Consider the following 23,027-nt stretch of genomic DNA (forward strand, 5'->3'; position numbering starts at 1 on the left):
GGTTCTTTGTGTTTAGAGACTCTTAAGGTCCCGATATACTCACAGTGAAGATTTTTTTTGTTTTGTTCTTCATTTAAGGGTAAAAAGTTCAAAAGGGGTAAAAGTTAAAAGTGATATACTGTTAGTGAATATCTCGATGCTGTCCACACTGCTGAAAGCAACGTTTAGTTGAAAATGTATATATATGCTGCTCTCTTTCCTCTCAATAACAAAATAAACATACAACAAAAATGACAGCAGTGAGAAAACAGCAGTTAAGAAAGCATCTAGTAATAGCAATGTGGATGTTTGCACGAGCTCACACGTGTTCGTTCTTCGATTTCGCTTGAAGTATATCAGGGCCTTTAGTTTGAAGTTTATTTCATTCTGTTTTTCATGCTGCGTCCCAATTCGTCTACTTATACTGTGCCCTAAAAGTATGTACAGTACATACTTTTGAGTGTGTAGCAGAAGAGTATGCAAGCTTTGGGACATACTACTTCGTCATAATTGCGTCTTTGTTAATTTTATTCGTGTTTGTAGTTCTAATCGAATCCTCGTCCACAGCGCAATGGGTTGTGGGCAATATTAGACGTTAGAGTGTGCACGGATCTGCACTTCGGATTCTAACTGGAAAAGGTAGACCATTCAGGTATCTTTGGAATACTAATTTCAACATACCACGATTTTGGACAAACTAATTCTATTTTCAAATACTATTCAGGATGTAGAGTAAGCGAATTGGGACGCAGCGCTAGTTTCCCTTTCCCTGTTTAGTTCCTGTTTCCTTGGTTGTCATGGTTTCTAAGTATGTTCTCATTTGTTCCCTTGGTTACTGATTATGTTCGCCACCTGTTTCTTGTTTAGTTCTCATGTATTTAAACCAGGGGTGTCCAAACTACGTCCTGGAGGGCCACTGTCCTGCAGAGTTTAGCTCCAACTTGCCTCAACACACCTGCCTAGAAGTTTCTAGCCCATAGTAAAAGCTCGATTAGCTGGTTCAGGTGTGTTTAATTGGGGTTGGAGCTAAACTCTGCAGGACAGTGGCCCACCAGGAGCAGGACTGGACACCCCTGATTTAATCCCTCAGTTTGGTTCTCTCTTTGTTTGGTGTTGTCTTTGTTTTACACAGCGCTCACAGGTCCTGCACTATGGATTATCTTCTTTGTTTTTATTATGATTGAGTAAATGATTTTTGAAATGATAAATGATTTTTGGGCAAGCAAAATATTCTTAATAGATTACATGTAGTTCCCTAAATGAAATAATTGGCTTTTATATTGTAATTATAATTATTGAAAATCTAGAAAATTTACTGTATTAAATAGTTTTCATTTCGTCTACTCATTATTAATGTTAAATGTACACAGCAAAATCAACTCTGCTCAGAGTACATATGATCCCACTCTACAGAGTGTTAAAGTAACACTGAAGCAGAGTTAAAGTTAATGAGATCATTAAGCGATTAATTAAGTGATGATTGATTATTAGTGATGAACACCTGCTGTTAACAAGCAGAATCACTGAAGAACTAGAAACACAAGAACTACAACTGACTTCAGCCACAGCCTTAGATGAAATCAACTAAAGATTAAAGACATTAAATCTATCAAGATCTCAGTAGAGATCAACTCCACAAATGGCATTACCAGCTCACTTATTACTAACTAGATTGACTTTATTTCTGTAATATGTCTACAGAAGCTCTTATTGAGAATTAACAGAGTTTTTTTGCTATCTTTTCCCCTTTACAACCATAGAGACAAACGCTGTGATATGGGAACCTGTTGCTTTCTCTCCTTTTCTCTCTCATCTCATTTTCTATGGTGTTCATTTTTAGAAATACTTCTGTAGCGTAGGATGATAATCTGTTATAATTGTTGACAGCGCGCTTTGCTCCTCAGGTTGAATAAAGACCCATCTTGTCTTCCTTGTTTGAACAAAATAAGAGCGTCTATGTGTATTGTTGCACAGAAGCAGTGTCATTAGAGTCCCTTCTTAAGCCTTTAAAGTGCAAATGGAGGCACCCACTGAAGTGTTCTCCTCAATGATATCACATACGCAGTCAACCTACACACAATACCGTCCCATCAGAGAGGATCCTCTGCGATCTCTAATGATGCTTTCTGTGGGAGGGAAGACATGCTGCCCTTTAACATGATGCAGGGCAGAGAAGGAGATTAGATATAGGGAGGAATGGGAGAGAAGGTCAAACCGTAGGTCGTCAAGTGGCCAGATCTTTGGAAAAAGACAGACACACCCACTTTCTATCCCTCCCATGTGCTCGAAAGCAGAGGATGCTTCACACACCCATGTCAACCGCATGTTTTCCTAATAGAAACAATGTTGGAACGGTCTTTGCTGGCTTGGGGAGACAAAACAGAGAAAAACAAGTGGCTGATTTCTGTTTGGCTCTGGAATGTTCTGTTTCTTCCTCCCTAAAAAAAATAAATTCTTATATAGCCTCTCCCAAAGTGAAGAAAAAAAGGTCTAAATAAAGGTTAAACGTCAGGAGCATAAAAGGACAATGAGACATGAGACTCTTCTGCAGACCTCCATGGCTCCCAAAATCCTTTTTTTTTTTTCTTTTTAGTCACATACACTACCCTTCAAAAGATGTTTTAATGTTTTTGAAAGAATATGCTCACCAAGGCTTCATTTATTTGATCAAAAGTGTAGTAAAAAATGTAATATTGTGAAATATTATTACAAATTAAAATGTATTTCTCAATTTGATATATTTTAATATATTTAAAAATGTAATTTATTCCTGTGATGCAAAAAGCTGAATTTTCAGCATCATTACTCCAGTCTTCAGTGTCACATGATCCTTCAGAAATCATTCTAATATGTTGATTCAGTATGATTATGCTGGTCTGTAAGATTTATTTATTTATTTATTTGAAAAATAAATTTATACTTTTATTCAGCAAAGATGCATAAAATTAATCAAACCTGAAAGCAAAGACATTTATAATGTTACAAAAGATTTCGATTTCAAACTTTGAACTTCCTGTTCATCAAAGAATCCTGCTAAAAAAGCATGGTTTCCACAAAAATATTAAGCAGAATGTTTTCAACATAGCAACATTTTGCCCTAGCATTGCGCAATTGCCTTTTATAGCAAGTGACTCACATTTCTTCAGAAAATGTAGTGCCATACTCTGTTTGATGGTGTCACGCCAGTGCAATACACTTGACAGCAACAATTCACTGAAATTAAATGTGACGCAGTGATATAATTCATGCTAAGAAAAACTTGTCTGCCTTATCTTTAATATCTCATGGCTAACCTTCTTTGCTTGTAATGTAAATATATCCACATTCACACATCCATCTATCCTTTTTTTTTTAGTCATCAGCCTCAGAATTAAAAGAAATTCCTGCTTTCTGGAAGATCGGGGAGTATTTGTAATCACCGTCATCATTTCCTCTAAGTGAACATATCCCTTACATTACGATAAGTGCTGTGGGGCAGCGCAGTTCCTGTTAGCACCATGGTACTTCCTGGATTATTAGTGGAGATCTATCCAGATATTCTGCAGGCATCAAAAACCTGCCAGTCAAACCAATATTACGCAACGATAGCATTTGTGATGCTTTCAAGGAAATCATTAATAGAGGTTTTGTGACGTCTAGACGGCATGTGCTTCTAAGTGTGTGCGTTTCATCTCCGGTTTCTCTGGAAGAATCACACTGACACACTCTGCTCTATGATGGGAAAATGTAGCGTTTGGGTCATGTGACTGGGCGGAAGTGGGATGCAGTCAACGTCAGGGATGCTGGGAAAAGCAAAGACCTCTGATTAGCTCTTAGCAGCTCCTAGACAGGCAGCATCACTGCCCTACTGAGCTGATAGACTTCGACTAAACCATCACACAACCGATCAATATAGCGGAGATATGTTTACAGTAAACCATGGAAGGCACAAAGACAGAGACAGCAGTGACACTGAGACATAAGCTGTCAAATAAAGAAAACAATTCGCTCTTTCTGTAAACATTTACACAAATCGGACCATTTGTTCAAATTCACTGTACTACATTTTATTTTTAGATACTCACCAGAAAGGAATTTTAACCAATGATAAACTTTTAAACACTGAGTAGGTGTAGTTTATGTGATATGTTTACATCACAGCCATGATTTGCTACTTGCTAATACCAGTCTGAGGCAAGTGGTACTAGCAACTTTCTCTGCTGAAAAATCCATCTTAAACCAGCCTAAGCTGGTTTGCTGGTCTTAGTTAGTCTGTTGTCTGGTTTTATAGGGGTTTGGACTCTTACTTACTCTAATGAGAGCAGTGGCGGGTCCCCAATCCGCCCAGGCCCATATGCACATGTATACCCAGACGCTACGACACTGAATGAGAGTTAGTCGACATGAATTGTAGGTGCAACGTAGCATATAGTCAGCAGATTGTCTAAAGGGGACCATCAAAATAAAGGGTTACCTTTTTTTAAAATCCATGTGCCCCTGTAATCTTTAATCAGAATAACTTCCCCTCCCTCATCCAGTGACATCTCTACACTTATGACGTGTTTACAGGCCCTGAGGGCGGGACAACCTGTCACACGAGATCGTCTAATAGCAAACCATAACGATTCAACCATCCAATCAATTCTCAATGGACAAAATCAAGTCCCGCCCTACATTTTTCATGTCCGAGAAGCCATTTCACTCGGATATACATCACAATTGGGAAGAAAATACTATCGCAACTTGTTTCATGCTGACTTTAAACAGAACCCTGATCTACCAGTCAGCATTAAAGAGTTAGTTCACCCAAAAATGATCCCATAATTTACCTCACCTTCAAGCCATCTTGGGTGTATATGGCTGTCTTCTTTCAGCCAAACACAATCAGAGCTTTTTTTAAAAAGATATCCAGGCTCTTCCAAGCTTTGTAATGGAAGTGAATGGTACCCTAGATTTTGAAGCCCAAAAAAGCGCATTCATCCATCATAAACGTGTACTCCACACGGCTTCAGGGGGTTAATAAAGGCCTTCTGAAGCGAAGCCATGCGTTTTTGTAAGAAAACTTTATAAACTGTAATCACTAGCTTCCTGTAACAGCCATCTACGCATTCACGAGAGAGTCGAGTTCTGGCATATGACGTAGGATGTAGGTGTAGCGTAAGCTCCGGTGAGAAGTGACGAATGCAGAAACAAGGATAGAGCAAAACAAAACACCGGTCACGAATTAAAAGTCAACAACAAGGATTTTTTTAAAAAAAAAGGTTTAAGGATTTCAATATAAGAGAAGAGGAGCTTCAGTTTGTTGCCCAGCCTTATTTGTTTGAACCGTGAGAGGCGTCTACTCTCACCTAAGCTTACGCTACTCCTACATCCTACGTTATACGTCAGGTCAGAGGTCACTCTTCTGTCGGAAGTAGACTTGTGTACGGCCATTACCGGAAGCCAGTGATTATAGTTTATATAAGTTTATAAGTTTTAAATATGGACATTTGGACAAAAAAACCCATCGATTCACTTCAGAAGGCCTTTATTAACCCCGTGGAGCCGTATGAATTACTTTTATGATGGATGGATACGTTTTATGGGGGCTTCAAAATCTAGGGTACCATTCACTCCCATTATAAAGCTTGGAAGAGCCAGGAAATTTTTTTAATATAACTCCAACTGTGTTTGGCTGAAAGAAGAAAGTCATATACACCTAGGATGGCTTGAAGGTCAGTAAATCATGGGATAATTTTCATTTTTGGTGAGCTAACCCTTTAAGTATATGTGGCATTAATGATACATTATTTATTCAGGATTTGAAAAATGTAACAAATTTTAAAGCCATCCATTGCCATCCTGGGGTGGCTAAGAAAAAGTGTGAAGATGAAGGGAAGATGGAAGTGAAATATGAGAATTTTTATTCTTTCGTTGTGGTTTTAACTTGTTTTCTTGGCGATGGTAAGCACCAGGAGTTTGTAGTCGGATACTTTGCAGATGCTGCTTGCAAGATCCTTTAAAACAGAGTGATCCACACCTGTGAAAGATGGTTTGATACCATCACCATGTTTGAATGGAGCTTACGATTAAGAACAATTAGGCACCTAAACTATATGATACAGTTTGTCGGACGTTTCTCATTAAGGAGACTTTTGTTCTCGTTTTCTGGTAAACATAGTTCTGCTATGATGTTTGAAGACTAAAATCTAGTTGATTTAATAGTTTTGGCTCACTTTTGCACCATTAAGGTAGTTAAATGAAAAGATGTTCTAAACAAAGCAACAGGAGGTTGCACTATATACTTATTCTGTCAGAACATCACAAATCATTGACGTCCTAAAACTCATTTATCTTCCTCTTAAGTGCACAGAGGACAGGCCTTCGACATCCCAACATTCCTCTAAAAGCAAAAAGCTTTCCAGGAAAGCAGAAAGCACCTGTTTCATATGGTTCCTGTGTAACTCCTCTCACGGTTTGTCCATAGAATTGGCGTGGAAATCAGATGAAAACTCACAAAGCAGAGAAATGCAGAGCTGAAGCCCAACTTCACCACAGCTTACTCACTTTGAAACATATGAACGTTCAATCTCAAGACCCTTGAGGAGTATTGTTAGTATAACAACTTTCCAGAAAAGAATATCATGTAACATCACACCTATATGAAACAGAGTATATTTTGGAATCCACAGCTGGATTTCAGCTACGGTGCATTCACTTTCCCATAGAGAGAAAGAGAGAGAGAGAGGTTGTGATTGATGGAGAATGAAAAGTAAATAATCTGTGAAGTATGATTTCATTTACCAGCCTCAGGAGGACGGTAGTGACTTTGAAGTTTTGCCACTGTTGGTTTCAGATTGTTGCACATCGAAAACTCAAAAATTTGAGGCCAGATGATTTCCAGAATGATTAGCTTTGCATTTTTGAGCATCTGCTCAATAAATTGCATCATCCTGAACTCTTCAAATATGCCTATAATAGTCCAAATTTTCATGCATGCTTATGATTCTGGCCATATAAGGTGCACTGCAACATTTATGGACTACGTAAAACCCAAAACAGGGATAGCTGCAGGTCGTAGGCATGCTGAAAGCAGAAATGCTACAACAGAAACTAAACCTACCTCACACCCTGACAGACTGCTTTCACAACCAATTGTAAAGACCTTTCGGCACGCCCATTACTCCAACCTGCAGATACCCAGACTTGCAAAACCCTGGGGAATTGGTGTACTGCCCCATCTACTGGTTAAAAGAAGGTATTACACTGAGAATATTCTTTTCATATTTACTAATTGAAAACATTTTAATTGCAAGTCATATAATCAGCATACTAATTTAATTGAAAGTTAACTATTTGAATGTAATATAAATCCTAAAACTGTTTATTTCAAGGTTTAAATACATTTTCTGCATCTGATGTAGTGGTAACATCCAAAAACAAACAATGATTTCTATAAAAAACAAGAACGTTAAGTTTATTGCCATAAATACACAATTTACATGTTCGGCACTTGAAAACAGGGAGTTTTTTAGAATCCATTCAACGTTAATAATAAACAAATAAGCAATACCAAGCTCTGGAATGATCTATTTATATGTACACAAAGCAGTTGCATAATACAGTTGATGGCTTTGTCCAATAGTTTTTTTTGAGAAGAACACATGTTCCATGGAGCTTTTGCTAGCAGGTGAAGTAATCGTCCATCAGCAATCTGAAATAAACACTTAAGAACCTTCACCACAACTTATTTTCACCTCGTACTAACACCATATGTGCCCTCCACCTCTGGACTATATAACATTAGGAAATGGTGCATGTCTTCTATTCAGTTTTCTTGCGGTTCTCTCTGGCAGCTTTTCTCTTTAACTGCACAATCTTCAATTCGGTCATGGTTGAGAAGGTCCTCCATACCCACACAGCCTAAAACACAGAGAGTGAGTTTAAAGCAAGGGCAAAATCTTGAACATACTCTGTAAACGTATTAAGATGAAATGCATATTGTAGTATTATATATGAAGAAGAATATTCTTAAAGGAAAACCTTACCACAATAATAATAGTGTTGAGCAAGAGCGGGACAGAGTATACTAGTGATATGAACATTCCTTTTGAATCAAAGTATTGGAACTTTGAAAAAGACCTAAAAACAAAATACAGACACATTCAGTATAACAAAATGCATAACATTATGTCAGTGGGTTGTGGTGGGTGTATAATTATCTACCTCCAATTCATCGCTGCCAGCTCATTCAGGTATTCTGCACTGTAAACCATTGTGACTGCAAAACATGAAATACTATGTTATCTGTTGATCACAACACAATCAGTGTTGGGTGTAATTAATTACCATACCAAGTAATATTATTACTGTAACCTTGAAAGGGTAAAGTAAAGGATTACTCTTAATTTTTCTGTAATTTAATTACAGTTACTTCTGATGTAATTGCATGAAATACTGTATAGATTACAGAACAATTCTATATAAAACAATAGTGGATTTAACATCAAAATGTAGTTCTAAAATGTATGTTTTTAATGTAACCTTCTCCCTTTAAATACTTTGGTCAGTTCAAGAATAAATTATGCAACTGTATATTGTTTATTAATTAATTAAAAGTGTAGTTTTGTGTCGGTCCTTGTATTGTTTGGATGGTTAAAGTTGATATGGGATTTTGAAAGTGATTAGTGATAAGTAATTCAATACTTTTTTAGAGAGAGTAATTGGTACAATAATCTAATTACATTGTTGAAGATGTAATTAGTAGCTAGTAATTACTTTTTTAGAGTAATTTTCCCAACACTAGAGTGGACACAATCTATAGTGACATATTATATTATATATTATATATATTATATTATATACTTAATATATATATATATATATATTAGAGATGCACTGACATGCAAATTTTCACACTATCGCTATTGGCCGATAGTTTAAAAACAGCCGATAGTCAGGACCGATATCCTGTCAATCAAAAGAGGGCAGGAAAATGCACTGAATTTAGGCTTTGTGTAAATAAAATGCTAAGAAACCAGTTTGATGTTCAACATCAATATTAATTATATGAATTAGTAACACTCAGAAAGTTAGGAAATTTTAATTTAATCTTCAGAATTTAGTTAATGTGTGTTAATATTAATTTGAGTAACGTGTTTGTTTATAACTGATACCAGTTACTCTGAAACAAGTTGATGAAATGGAGAGAATAAAGTTTTTATTTGCATTTCTTTCATAATATAACAATTAAAAATATAATGATTAATTATTAATTATAATGAAATTATAATTAATTCAAAAGAAGGTATAAGGGCAGAACCCCCAAACTATCGGCATCAGCAGATATCACTCTGAATAATCGGCTATCGGTGCATCTCTAATAAATATATATATATATATGTGTGTGTATATATGTGTGTGTGTTAGGTAAATATATAATTATATATTTAACATAATTAAATATGAAAAATAATATTTAGGGTGCTTTCACAGTCTAATCGCACAAAATTCACAAAACACATCTTGTCTGAGCTATTTGTTGTCTTGTCATCTTTTTGGAAAGTTAATTTTTGTAGAAAAAAACTCAACTATAGCAAAAACTCACCCATCAAGAGAAAATGACAGATCTGAATGCGGTAGTATTTACAGGACAGGATGGTGAAAGCAAAACAAAAGACATGGAAGGCCAGCAGACAAATCAGCCAGGGCTCAGACCAGTCAACCTGAAAAAAGATTACATGATTAATATTACTTGTTCTTCCTAGAGTAAAAAAAAACGTTTTCTTTATTTAATCCACGTGGCGTTGGATGTACAGAAAAATAGCGACAAAAGTCTCGATTAGCTTTATGTCAAAGAGAATTAAATGTTGCTGTAAACTTACAGACTGTAGAAAGCTCCATAATGATGTGACGCGAACATTGCTGAATCCATCGATTGGAATGGCGCTAATATTTTTAGCTTTGGACTCGGTCATTTTGTTTGACTACAAGCCACTAAACCAACATACAACATAAACACTTCCGCATTCGTCACTGTCTTTCTCTCGCGGACACAACCTGAAGTTCACCAATGCACGGCGCTATTACGCTTCTTTAACATGAAGTTGATGCCGAGAGCAGTTTATTCATATACATTAACATTAAATATTAATATTTATTTTCAAATACGATTTTTCTACATTTTTATATTGAAATAAAATAGAATGTTTTAAATTCCCGCATCGATGTAAAATGAACAAAAAGAAGACGTGTTAGGAACGGATATGTCAAAATAAAAGTTCTCTGCAAACCTTTATTTTGCAGACAGCTGGACGACATGGCAAGCCTACTTACAAATATTAACAAAAAAAAAAAAAATCAGATAGACGGAAAGAATGTATATGATTATCATATGTATAAAAAGTTACAGCAGATGTTCAAATTAAACAATTAAAAAAAGAGAAATTTTCAATAGTCCTGGCAAGTGGAGCTCACTGATGGGTCATTTATGAGTCAATACTTTTTAATAATATTCTTACTGGCTAAGCATTTTATCCACAAATTTTAAAATTGTATTTTTTAAGAAAAGTATTTGATTTGATAAAACCAACTTGAACCTATTTGTTTATTATTATTAATAATAATCTATAATTTATTTGAAGTTTTCTTGAAATAACATCCTTATATCTGGATGGTTCAACTGTTTATTGTAATGGTCATTGCAAATACCTAGTAAACTTTATTATTATTATTCATTATAATTTGTGGCTGCATTTAGAGTAGAAATAAAGTTTGATTTTTGTTGTTCTTTTTTTACAGTCTATGGTTTGAACGGGTTAAAGTCGAACCACACCGCAGTCGCATTCCAGCCAGCGATGACGCGCTTCCTGTGACGCAGAGAGATTTTAAAACATTGTCCTTCTCAGTAATGGCGGCTACGTTCCCTTCGCCTTCGCTAAATAACAATAAATGGTACTTCACGCGCGAACAAATCGAAAACAGCCCTTCTCGCCGAGCGGGACTTGATCCCGACAAAGAGCTCTCGTACCGACAGCAAGCTGCTAACCTGCTGCAGGACATGGGACAGCGGCTCAACGTGTATCTTTTTCAGTTTGTGAGGCGTCGTTCTCGGTAGCTGCTGACGCCGGTTTGGGCGGCTTGTGTGGTGTTGAGTTTCAACGTTATAATGACCTGAAATAGGTCCTACCAATAAACACACATTTTGTATGGTGAAACTTGTGAATTAAGGGGAGTGGAATAAACGATTTATGTCCCAGTTTTGTGTTTTTTGGGGTTTAGTTTAGGCCTCACGGCCTAGCTTGAGGTTTCTCTCCTACTGAACAATAGCGCAGCCGGTGTCATTGCTATTCCCACTCTCCATTTTCCACTATTTTCTTCATTACACCATTTGTTTACACTCCAGTATTAGACTTATGTGTTGTTTATGCCATTCCAAAATATGTCTGTTGGTATTGCAATTAAACATATCTTGATTTGCCCTGTCGGGGAGACGTTCTGATACAGTAACACAACATATAGTAATTGGGGAGATATTATGAGTTGTCCTGATTTATTTTAGGTTAATAATGTACCTTCCTTCGATTAATGAAGAGCAGTTAAATTCTGTTTTTCAATTTGCAACCAGGAATGTGTGCTTTCACTTTCTATATTTAAATAATGGTGCTAACTTGTATAAAATGAAATGGTAGTACCTCTAATTAATTAAAATACAAGAACTGAATGCAAATAATGTGAATGACAAGCCCATATCAGTCTAGAAATTTGAGGCGGATGTGCCCTGCTAAATATCTATGGTGGTTATGACCCTGTTAAAATACTGAGTTTGTTGATTTGAGCAGTTGTGCTGTTTTGACATGAAACTGAAGTCACAGTAGTCTTTTCTTCCCTGTTGTGATGTATATCCAAGTGAAACGGCTTCTGGAACAAGAAAAAATGTAGGGCGGGACTTTATTGGATGGTTGTGGTTTGCTATTGCTGTGATGTCATGTGAGTGACAGGTTGCCCCACCCTCGTGCCAGTAAACGCATCATCAGAGAAGAGATGTTGCTGCAGGATGTAGGGGAAGCTATTTTGTTTTTGAAAGATTACAAGGGTACAAGAATTAAAAAAAAGATGTGCACAGATAAATCATTCATAATAAGTGCATAAAGAAATCATTTTTCTTTTTTTTAAATTCAATTTCATGGTAATTTTAAATGCTTCTATTTTTCCAATCCTTAACTTTGGATGATCAGGTCACAACTTACAATTAACACTGCCATTGTGTATATGCATCGGTTCTACATGATCCAGTCCTTTACCCGCTTCCACCGGAATGTGTGTGCCTTATCTTTTGACAAACTTTTTGCTAAATGTTCATATAAAACAGCTGGCTGAATTAGACAGGAATCTAACCTCTTTGTTAATGTCATATGTTGCACAGGTGATTGCTCCTGCAGCTCTCTTTTTAGCTGCGAAGGTGGAAGAACAGCCCCGCAAGCTGGAGCATGTGATTAAGGTGACCCATGCGTGTCTCAATCCTCAGGACCCGTCTCCAGACACCAGGAGTGATGTAAGTACTGATAGTATCTATGTCAGATGGCCTGTAAACCATCTGTGAGTCATTGGTTCAGCGTACTTGCTTTGTTTAAATGTAACTTATTAGAGAATAAGTTATTTTACAGCAACAATTTTCACTGCAATAAGTTCTTTTGCAGCAACATTTCTTATTTAAAGGAGTAGTTCACCCAAAATGAAAATGACAGAATTTTCCCTTTTTTGGGTGAACTATTTCTTTTTCTTTTTTTTTCTTTTTTTTCAGAGTCCTTGATGAATGGTGGATTTTCAGTTTTGTTTTTTTATATACACAACTTTTTTGTAAATTTAACTACATTCCCTCCCATATCAGATCAATGATGTTTGTATCAACCAGGGCTGGGTTAAAAATATTGATTTCTCGGTTTTAATCGATTCTCGCTTTGATAAACTGATCCCAAGAATCGATCTTTTACTCTATGCTGTTTTCAGTTGATGAATAAACAAAACTTTCTAGCATGCCTCCCATCTAGTAAATCACAATAAGCTTTGTGCTGTGATTATGAAACAAAGTCTTAGCTTTCAAATTCTGTAAATTATGAAATTCAAACAATAAATACTGTTTATTGTTTTGTCATGAACCAATAATTTATTCCGCTTCACTACTAGTTACAGTATGAAATAAACATGAATGAACATCAGAAGGTATGCTGAAAGATACAGTACAATTACCGAAATCCATATCATGTCTCGTGTAATCGCTCAATCAGCGTTTCAACCGCGGAAATACGTCAATAAAACAGCTTGTAAACAATACAATATAATGTTTTGTAATGTTACATTTATCTCAGAAAAGCCATTCAATGTCCAAAAACTCATTAGTCAGCTAAAAAAAAGGCAAATAGAAAAAAGAGCAGCATTTTGCTGTATATATGCACTATATTGCATATTCATTGTATTTTTACTTAGCCTGTTCATCAATATGTAATGTACATGTTTTTATGATAGTCACCATTTAAATGTTTATATTTCAGTAGAAACAATTACATCATTAAAATGCTATTGTAACGTTAATATTATGTAAACTTCCTTTGGTGTAATATAAATGTAAGCAGCCTATACAAATTTTAATTTTAACCTTTAATATTATAATAATATAATTAATCTCAATCGAATTGAAATCAGAATTAAATTGGAAGCTTGTGAATCAAAATCGAATCGAATCGTGAAATTTGTGTCAATACCCAGCCCTAGTATCAACTAATCTAAAATACCAATTTAATCACAAGCAACAGAACCACAACATCGGACATAACATTGCTTTTCTTTTGAACAGGTTGTGCAACCCACAGTTTTTTTATTTCTATTTTTTTATTTTCAATCAAAATGATCTCAATTTTTTTCTCTTAGGTTGGATATGTATAATCCTCTTTCTTCAGTCTTTATCTGTTGTGTTAGTGTTATTCATATGCCTCTCACTGTCATATGTTGATGAATTGAAGGGGCATAGCTTGTATGATAAGGTGCTGATTGGCTTGGCGCAAAAAGAGGGTCATAATTTGATGAGAGCGAGTAAACGTGTAGTCCATGACCAAGAGACCATGTGAGTAACCTGCCTGTCCTCTCAATCTCAGACATACCTGCAACAAGCCCAAGACCTGGTCATTCTTGAGAGCATTATACTCCAGACCCTGGGTAAGTTTGGAAGGGCAAGAATGGGTCAGTGAATCACCATACTAGAGAGATGCATCAAATAACCACATTTATTCTCAATTACTGCTAATTTCCAGGAGTCGACAGGACTATTACAAGCTCCTAATTAAGAGCCATTACTACTCTCACCTTTTTCATTTCTATTTCCATTTCCTATTTCCATCTGGCAGTGCACCTTCCTGTGTGTGGTTTACGATGCTGTCAATTTTGTGTGCTGATCCTAATATAATCTTTAGTACAGTAGGGATGTACTGTTACTTAATAAAAAACATGTAACTATACCATTCTTTCTGCAGTACCAATCTCAGTCCTCTTGAATGCATACTTGGCAAGATATTAATATACTTGTATGATATTTTTTATTTTTGCAATATATATACTAGGGCTGCCCCTTAATAGTCGACTAAATGTTAGTTGATGAGAAGATGCTAAGTCGACCAAGATTATATTAGTCGGTTAGTCGGCAAAAAAAAAAAACTCCACAGGCAGTGGCGAAGTCACGCCGTCCGTGAGGCGCAGGCGGGTCCTTGTGGTAATTATAGTATGTCGGGCAGGAAATCCAAACATTCACCTATCATTCATCAACCTCAAACGTGGCTTATTATTTGAAACGTAAGTAGTAGCAACTTTGCATGCCTGCTCGCTCTAAAGTTAACCTAGATAAAGTTAACTTCTCCTGTTAACCTTAAGTATAGTGCACTTACTGCAAGACATGGAGGCACCGGCGCAATCACTTGCATTTTTTTTAACTTAAAATACTCAATCATTTTTGTTCATACAGATAAGTGTAATACATCATTCAAAACTACAGGGTTTACTTTTATTTGTGTACACTCAAAATAACAATAAAACATTGTGCTTTTGTAAAATAAAGAAAACAAACAGGATGTGCTTTCTGCCGTCTCGGTCTCCCTGAACTGCTGCGCGTCACATAAATAGGCTACTTGCCTCACAGACATGAGTAATATATCCATAGAAATCTCTACTTTTAAAGAAACTTTAAATCAATATAAACGTGCGATTAGTCAATTAATGGCTTAAATGAACAACTACTAGTTGACTAGAAAAATCATTAGTCGAGGGCAGCCCTAATATATACACATATTATATTCGATAAAATTACAGTGGAAAAAATAATTATTTGATCCCCTGCTGATTTTGTAAGTTTGCCTACTTACAAAGAAATGAAGGGTCTATAATTTTTATGGTAGGTTTATTTTAACTGATAGAGACAGAATATCTACAAAAAAATTCAGAAAAAAACACATATAAAGGTTATAAATTGATTAGCAAATGATCGCGTGAAATAAGTATTTGATCGCCTACCAACCAGCAAGAATTCTGCCTCCTACAGATTAGTTATGTGCCCATGTGGAACACAGATTAGTCCTGTCACTTTAAGAAAGTACTCCTAATGTCAGCTTGTTAGGTGTAAAAAAGACACCTGTCCACAGAATCTGTATCTTCCATTCCAACCTCTCCACCACCATGGGCAAGACCAAAGAGCTGCCAAAAGATGCCAGGGACAAGATTGTATACCTGCACTAGGCTGGAATGGGCTACAAGACCATCAGCAAGAAGCTTGTTGAGAAGGAGACAACTGTTGGTGCAATTATTCAGAAATGGAAGAAATGCAAAATAACCATCAATCGCCCTGGGTCTGGAGATCTATGCAAGATCTTGCCTCATGGGGTAAGGATGATCATGAAAAGGTGAGGGATCAGCCCAGAACTACACAGGATGAGCTTGTTAATGATCTCAAGGCAGTTGGGAAAACAGTCACCAAGCAAACCATTGGTAACACACTACGCCGCAATGGATTTTAATCCTGCAGTGTGACTATGACCCCAAGAACACATCCCTACAGTCAAGCACGGAGGTGGAAACATTATGCTTTTGGGCTGTTTCTCTGCTAAGGGTACAGGATGACTTGAGGGGCTGATGGACGGGGCCCATGTACCGCAAAATCTTGGACGAGAACCTCCTTTCATCAGACAGAACAATGAAGATGGGTCATGGATGGGTCTTCCATCATGACAATGACCCAAAACATACCACTAAGGGAACAAAGGAGTGGCTCAAGAAGAACCACATTAAGGTTATGGCCTAGCCAGTCTCCAGACCTTAAATCTATAGAAAATCTTCAAGTTGCCAAGCAACAGCCAAGAAACCTTAAGGATTTTTAGAGACATCTGTAAAGAGGAGTGGACAATATGTGTGTAAACCTAGTGACCAACTTCAAGAAATGTCTTACCTCTGTGCTTGCCAAAATGGATGTCTCCACCAAGTACTAAGTCATGTTTTGCTTGGGGATCAAATACTTATTTCACTCACTGAAATACAAATCAATTTATAACCTTTATGGAATGTGTTTTTCTGGACTTTTTGGTTGATAATCTGTCTCTAGCCGTTAAAAAAATCTACCATAAAGATTATAGAACCTTTGTTTCTTTGCAAGTGGGCAAACTTACAAAATCAGCAGGGGATGAAATAATTATTTTCCCCACTGTATATTAACATAACCACACAAGGCAAAACTAAAAAAAATCGTGCAGTGTAAATACAGTCCAATAAACCTGCCTTATGAGGTTGGACTCTGATAATTTTAAGAAAATCTATGGCATGTATCCTTGAAATATTTCTCATTGTTCTAGTTTAAATTGTTTATATGAATAGCATATTATATTAAATCAGGAAATTTCACTGGTAATGTTATCCACTACTGACATTTTGTTATCATGATAACCCTGGGGTAAACCATCGTCTGTGTCCTACTTTGCAGTCCTCCACTTTGGAAAATTCTGTTCTGGTGCACATAATGGTAATTTGTTTGAAAACTTTGACTATAACCAAATCGCCTTACAGGCCACTTGCAAGGAGCTTGGCTCAAAGATATCTCAGCAGTCAAGCACAGGAAGACCCATGTTTGTGATTCACTCACTCATCGTGTATGTTGTGTGTGGGGGAAGCACTTCATATCAGTACAAATGAAAAACTAAAAGTCTGTCTCTCTCTCATCTCCTCTCTTCCCTTCAGCTTTTGAGATCACCATTGATCATCCCCATACACATGTTGTCAAGTGTACTCAGCTTGTGCGAGGTGAGAACCAGCTGCTCACTGTAAACTGTCCTTCGTATTGCTCGGTAATGAGTACTTCTAGCCCACCAAGCTCACAGATTTCACGTCTGATCACGAGCTTTCCTTTTGTTCCAGCGAGTAAGGATTTGGCTCAGACCTCATATTTCATGGCAACAAACAGGTATGGTATTTTTCAAGACCATGTTCAGATTCAGCTTTACTTATGTAGAAGTTTTCTCTGTGTAAACTACCAGAACTGTGTGAGGTTACAGTTACATCAATCTTTAATCCAAGTATGATGAATAAATCTAGAAATAATCTCGACTGCGACCTTTTTATTTGATTTATTTGTTTGAAATACAAATATATTGTAACATTATATACATTTCTTTTAAAAAAATCTTAGTGACCCCAAATTTTTGAACGGTAGTTACTGTAGTTTAACAATAGTAATAAATGGTTTCTAACAAATATTTGTTTCTTCTCCTGTGTTTTGGTATCTCTGGGTGATCTCATGCAGTCTTCACTTGACTACATTCTGCCTGCAGTACAGTCCTCCCATTGTAGCTTGTGTTTGTATTCATCTGGCCTGTAAATGGTCCAACTGGGAGATTCCGGTTTCCACAGACGGCAAACACTGGTGGGAGTATGTTGACCCCACAGTGACCCTTGAGCTGTTGGATGGTATGTAAATGTAGCTGTTGCATGTCTTTTCAAGTGATTTACTTTTGAAATGGTGGTTATCTTTTTAACAGAGAGAAAGTTTAATTCTAGAGATCTGGAGAAGTATGTGATCGCATTTCTATTCAGTGTTTCATTGTTTAAAGCTGTGTGGTTTATTTAGTTCAGTTGACATTTAAAGGCAGTTTTATTAAGATTTTCATTAAGTAACCAAACTTCAGAGTAACGTTGGACTAAATTTTTGGGTTTTAGCTGGGACAAGAAACTATACTGCCATTTAATGCATTTCTCAAGTAATGTGTGATTTTTGCCCCAAGTCCTGAAGATTTTGATAATGATTTCACAGAGCTCACTCATGAGTTCCTGCAGATCTTGGAGAAGACACCCAGCCGCTTGAAACGCATCAGAAACTGGAAAGTAAGTCAGTTTGCCTACATTTTATTTATATCTGGATAACTGCAAATACAGTGGGCCCACAAAGTATTTGGCCACTTAAAAGACAGCTAAAATATTTCATTTTCATTGCATTAGATATCAAACCAAGTGGCCGTTTTTTTTACACACTTTCTTTAAGTTTTTTAATGTTTTTGAAAAGAAGTCTCCTATGCTCACCAAGGCTGCATTTATTTGATCAAACATACAGTAAAAACAATAATTTGTGAAATATTATTACAATTTAAAATAACCCTTTTCTATTTAAATATATTTTAAAATGTAATTTATTCCTGTGATGCAAAGCTGAATTTTCAGCATCATTACTCCAGTCTTTAGTGTCACATGATCCTTCAGAAATCATTCTAATATGCTGATTTGGAACATTTATTATTATTATCAATGTTGAAAACAATTGTGCTGCTTAATATTTTTGTGGAAACTGGTTCAATTTTCAGAATTCTTTAATGAATAGAAAGTTCAAAAGAACAGCATTTATTTGAAATAGAAATCTTTTGTAACATAAATGTAAAATCTGATCACTGATCAATTTATTGCATCCTTGCAGAATGAAAAAAAAAAAACTTACCCCAAATGTTTGAATGGCTCTGTGTTCTGACCATCCAAATTGCATCCTCATAATCTTTTTTTCTTGTGCTTCAGGCTGCAGGTCAAACTGCCAAGAAATCAAAGGTGCAAGATGGTGATCAGTCAGAAGCCATTATGAACATGATCTCTATGGCATCATCCGACAGCACGTTGGCCGGACTCATGAGCCTCTCCGCCCCTCCCTCCGGTTCCTCCATGGACTCCACAGCAGACGACCACAGCGCTACAGCCTCATCCCAACACTGGCAGCCTTCCGGCAAGGAGCAGCCCATTGCCAACGAGCTCCACGCGCCTGCTAAGGTGTCTCTGAGCGAGTATCGGGCAAAGCATGCGGATGAACTGGCTGCTCAGAAGCGGAAGTTGGAGAATATGGAGGCAAGTGTGAAACAGGGATACGCCACTGCCGCACAGGCCCTCATGAACCAGCAGAGGAAAGAGAAGCACCATCACCACCAGCAGTCCAGCTCTGGTTCCTCAGACCTGAGCAACCCCTCACCCATCGTCCTGAAGATCCCACTGGATGAGCGATCGGAACGCAGTTCCTTAAAGATGCGCTTACCCACGCGGGGCCAGTCAGACGGCGGCGGGCACAGCAGCAGTAGCAGCAGTCGTGGATCCGAGCAGGACATTAAAGTGCGGATTCGGGTTCCAGAAAGGCGAAGTGGATCCGGAGAAGACGGGAAAAGTCGCGAGAAGCACAGAGAGCGGTCCAACCACCACCACCATCATCACCATCACCACCACCACTCCTCCTCTTCCACCACCGGCTCTTTATCGGCATCGTCTTCCTCATCCTCAGCACAAAAACACTCAAGTTCTGCCAGCACCTCAGGAAGTAGCAAAAAGGTCCCTGGTGACTCTGTGCGAACGAGCTCTTCTTCGTCATCGTCATCTCGAAAAAGGACCCACTTGCCGGATCCTTCCACGGGCGCCCACCCCTCGAAAGTCAGCAAATCGTCCAGAAATTCATTTCAGTTGTCGACGCTTCCTGGAGTGCCCTCTCACACGATGGGTCACGGGGCTGACATCCTTCCCTCGCTGGGCCTCTCGCACCATCAGGGGAACTATTCGCACTCCAAGGCGGACAAAGCCGACACGAACGGCCATAATACGGGCGGCCAGTCCAACGAGTATCAGGACACATTTGACATGTTGAACTCGCTGCTCAGCGCACAGGGGGTGCAGCCAGCGCAACCTCAGATATTTGACTATCGCTCTCAGTACGGAGAGTACCGGTATAGCAGTAGCGCTCGCGGAGGAACCCAGCCGCCACCTTTACCCTCAGAACCACCTCCACCTCTGCCACCGTTGCCCAAATAAACCCCCTTCATCTTCCTCCCCTCACTTCACCCATCCACATACGCTGATCAGAACAGTCGTCTTGGGAGTCCTGGGATCCTTTCGTGCGTCCAACTTTCTGTGATGTTGAGTTTGACAGCAGAGTAATGTAAGGCAAAAAATGTACCTGTATCGTTCTGTGTGATTGTGTGCGAGCGAGTGTGTTCACAACACCCATCTGTGGCAATAATGTTAAAATAGAACAAAATATTGCAAAAAAAAGGCAAAAAATGTTATTTATTGAAAAAAAAATTGTACATACTATTTTTGATGTCAGTTTTATATCAGCGCTAACAGAAAAGCATAATGGAATTAAGGGTATGTATTACTGAATGAGAGGGACCCATTGTCCTCTTTAAAAAGTGTAACCTTGAATGCAAAAAGGAAAATGTTTTTGGTTTATGTATGGATTTAAGTCTTGCTAACAATATATGTGTCTTTTTTTATTGATTATGGTATTTATTATTAGCCTTTTAAAACCATAGTTATTAGCAGTCGTTGCTTGAATGCATCAGGTGATATCTGGATTTTATTTTTATACTGTTGTAACCTGCTTCACAGTCTGTATTTACTTGATACGTCATGTATGTTTTGAGAATGAACATACGAATCCCCAATAATTGCATCAAAATGTATGTTTCTAATATACGAGTAGTAGTAACTGAAGTAATATTTTGATTTTGTTTGGTAAATATTTGTGGTCTTTTTTTGTTTGTAACTTTCAGCTTTGTATTCTGTATATGACTGAAAATTGACGCAAATTATTTTTACATTTATTTCCCAAAAAACAAGAATATGCCTAATTTGGGAAAGTATGTTCGGTAGGCCTACGATTCAGAGTCAGATGCAGTCATTGTTTTAAATGGTTGTAGAATATCACGCTCATTTATAATACACTATACACAACAGTATGTACCAGCTTGTACTCGTTTCATCTTTTATTTCTGTTTGCTAATAACACAAGCCCAAATGGTGTCAGATATGGGCTATTTGTCATATTATGATGTAACTGACTTGTAAATGGCCCTTAGTCTTGAGTGAATCTGTGATGGACAAAAGTACAATCTGATAAAAACATCTTTCCACCAATTTTCAGTTGAACTAATGTTTTTTTCATGCTTCTTTGGTTGAAAGAATGACAACAGTATGACATGGTGGGCCATGCAAATATTGGTTAACAAACAAATTGCAGAAATTCATTCTGTCTGCATTTATGAATGATTCTCATTGAACTGGTGGTACTTTTGTCCATCATACCCTTTTTCACCTCATATTCAAGGGATAGTTCACCCTAAAAAAAAAAAAAAATCAATATTCTGTGATAATTTACTCAGCCAAAACTTTATGATTTTCTTCTGTAGAACACAAAGGAAGATATTTTGTCTGTTCTAATAATATTCAGTGGGGTCCACTGTTTTTCGGACCCCAACGTTCTTCAAAATATCTTCATGTTTGGATGAACTATCTCTTTAAATATGCCGTCCATTTTAAGATCTGTTAGGTTTATATTTGTTATCTGTCTATGTTTAAACACTCAAATCAGCACTTATAGATTGAACGGTAAGCATGCTGACCACTCATGTTTATTTGTTGTAATACCTCCATTTTTGTTTAACATTAAGTTGCATTCATGCCATGTTGTAATAACCGTAATTACTAGATTTCAACTTGTAAAAAGCATTCATGAGCTCGTAGAGAGTAAGAGTAAGCTCTATGACTGTTGTACCACCTTTAGGCATTGATAATGTTGCCACAGAAATGCATAATTCCCAGTCCGAGGACATGAACAGCTCTGAATAGAATGTCACATGTTGTCATTTTTAGGCTATACGGTAATTACGACATGGCGTGAAGGCAACATTACGTATAACCATGTCAAGGTCATTTTGGTGTTTGGGAGTGATAATGATAAGCCATCCAATCTTGATTCACAAAATCTTGCATGAATGCTGCAGTGAGCATTAAAAACTGATGGGGACTTGCATTTTTTGAGCCAATTGGTTTGTACCTTTAACAATATTGTCTCCATATTCATATCTTGCTTGATCATGTTTTTGTATGCCGTTAATAGCACAATAATGCAGATTACTATATGGATCAGATTGTCTGTAACTGTCCTCCTCTGATTAAATGGCATGACTTTCATTGATCATTTTACAGAAAAAAATGGAAGCATGAAATTGAGTTTCTACTGTCAGAGTAAATTTTACTTTAATAAATGTTGCTTTCCTTTATTGAGATGTTAGCAGGGATTTCTCCATACTTTACCCTTTTCCTGATTGTGCCTGTTGACGATGAGGAACATTTCAGGAATATTGTGAAATTATATAAAACACACTATAAGCTACAATAGATCTGTTTTTCACAGTTTTGGCATATATTCCCTATATGATGCACTCCTCATTTCTTGTCCCTGTTTTATCATTTCCAAGTAGAGTTTGAAGGTTTACCATGTTTTAGTTTTGTGTTTGCTGGTGTTCAGTCTGGTTCAGTAAGACTAAAGAGAAGGCTTTTTGTGGGTCTAATGCAATTCATGTCACCACTGTATTTTCTATGTACCTCCATTCTCACGAATATAGCGTTTTATCATATGTATATACTGTTTTCTGTGTTTTAGTGGTACCACATGAACTCTCAGGTTTTGAATTGAATTGTTGGGGTGTTTCTTGTCAGAAGTTAAGGTTTGCATTTTTGTGAACTCGGTTCCTTTTTATAAATGTGGT

General features: G+C 37.1%; 2 protein-coding genes across 2 annotated transcripts; one reads left to right on the forward strand and one right to left on the reverse strand.

Moving 5' to 3' along the window:
- Nucleotides 1-7,387: 7,387 nt before the first annotated feature.
- On the reverse strand, nt 7,388-10,125 carry tmem18 (transmembrane protein 18). The gene is made up of 5 exons (XM_051880787.1): nt 9,822-10,125; nt 9,545-9,662; nt 8,164-8,218; nt 7,986-8,079; nt 7,388-7,860 (listed from the first exon to the last, which is right to left on the reverse strand). The coding sequence occupies exons 1-5, from the start codon at nt 9,912-9,914 to the stop codon at nt 7,762-7,764; spliced, it is 459 nt and encodes a 152-aa protein (XP_051736747.1). The 5' UTR covers nt 9,915-10,125; the 3' UTR covers nt 7,388-7,761.
- Nucleotides 10,126-10,818: 693 nt separating this feature from the next.
- Nucleotides 10,819-22,538, forward strand: ccnt1 (cyclin T1). Its single transcript, XM_051880774.1, has 8 exons — nt 10,819-11,016; nt 12,174-12,255; nt 12,362-12,490; nt 14,088-14,148; nt 17,203-17,425; nt 17,765-17,928; nt 18,272-18,342; nt 19,021-22,538. Exons 1-8 carry the CDS (start codon nt 10,847-10,849, stop codon nt 20,284-20,286), a joined length of 2,166 nt encoding a protein of 721 aa, XP_051736734.1. The 5' UTR covers nt 10,819-10,846; the 3' UTR covers nt 20,287-22,538.
- The last annotated feature ends 489 nt before the right edge of the window (nt 22,539-23,027 follow it).

Source organism: Ctenopharyngodon idella, chromosome 22, assembly GCF_019924925.1.
Source record: "Ctenopharyngodon idella isolate HZGC_01 chromosome 22, HZGC01, whole genome shotgun sequence".
NCBI lineage: Eukaryota > Metazoa > Chordata > Actinopteri > Cypriniformes > Xenocyprididae > Ctenopharyngodon > Ctenopharyngodon idella.

Excerpts from the sequence above, each read along its gene's own strand:
- tmem18 (XM_051880787.1), bottom strand. The coding sequence starts at position 9,914 with ATGACCGAGTCCAAAGCTAAAAATATTAGCGCCATTCCAATCGATGGA. Across the intron at positions 8,219-9,544 it reads CTGTCATTTTCTCTTGATGG|TCACAATGGTTTACAGTGCA; the intron begins GTGAGTTTTTGC and ends CATGTTTTGCAG. Across the intron at positions 8,080-8,163 it reads CTGGCAGCGATGAATTGGAG|GTCTTTTTCAAAGTTCCAAT; the intron begins GTAGATAATTAT and ends TTTTGTTTTTAG.
- ccnt1 (XM_051880774.1), top strand. The coding sequence starts at position 10,847 with ATGGCGGCTACGTTCCCTTCGCCTTCGCTAAATAACAATAAATGGTAC. Across the intron at positions 12,491-14,087 it reads CTCCAGACACCAGGAGTGAT|ACATACCTGCAACAAGCCCA; the intron begins GTAAGTACTGAT and ends TCTCAATCTCAG. Across the intron at positions 17,929-18,271 it reads GACCCTTGAGCTGTTGGATG|AGCTCACTCATGAGTTCCTG; the intron begins GTATGTAAATGT and ends ATGATTTCACAG.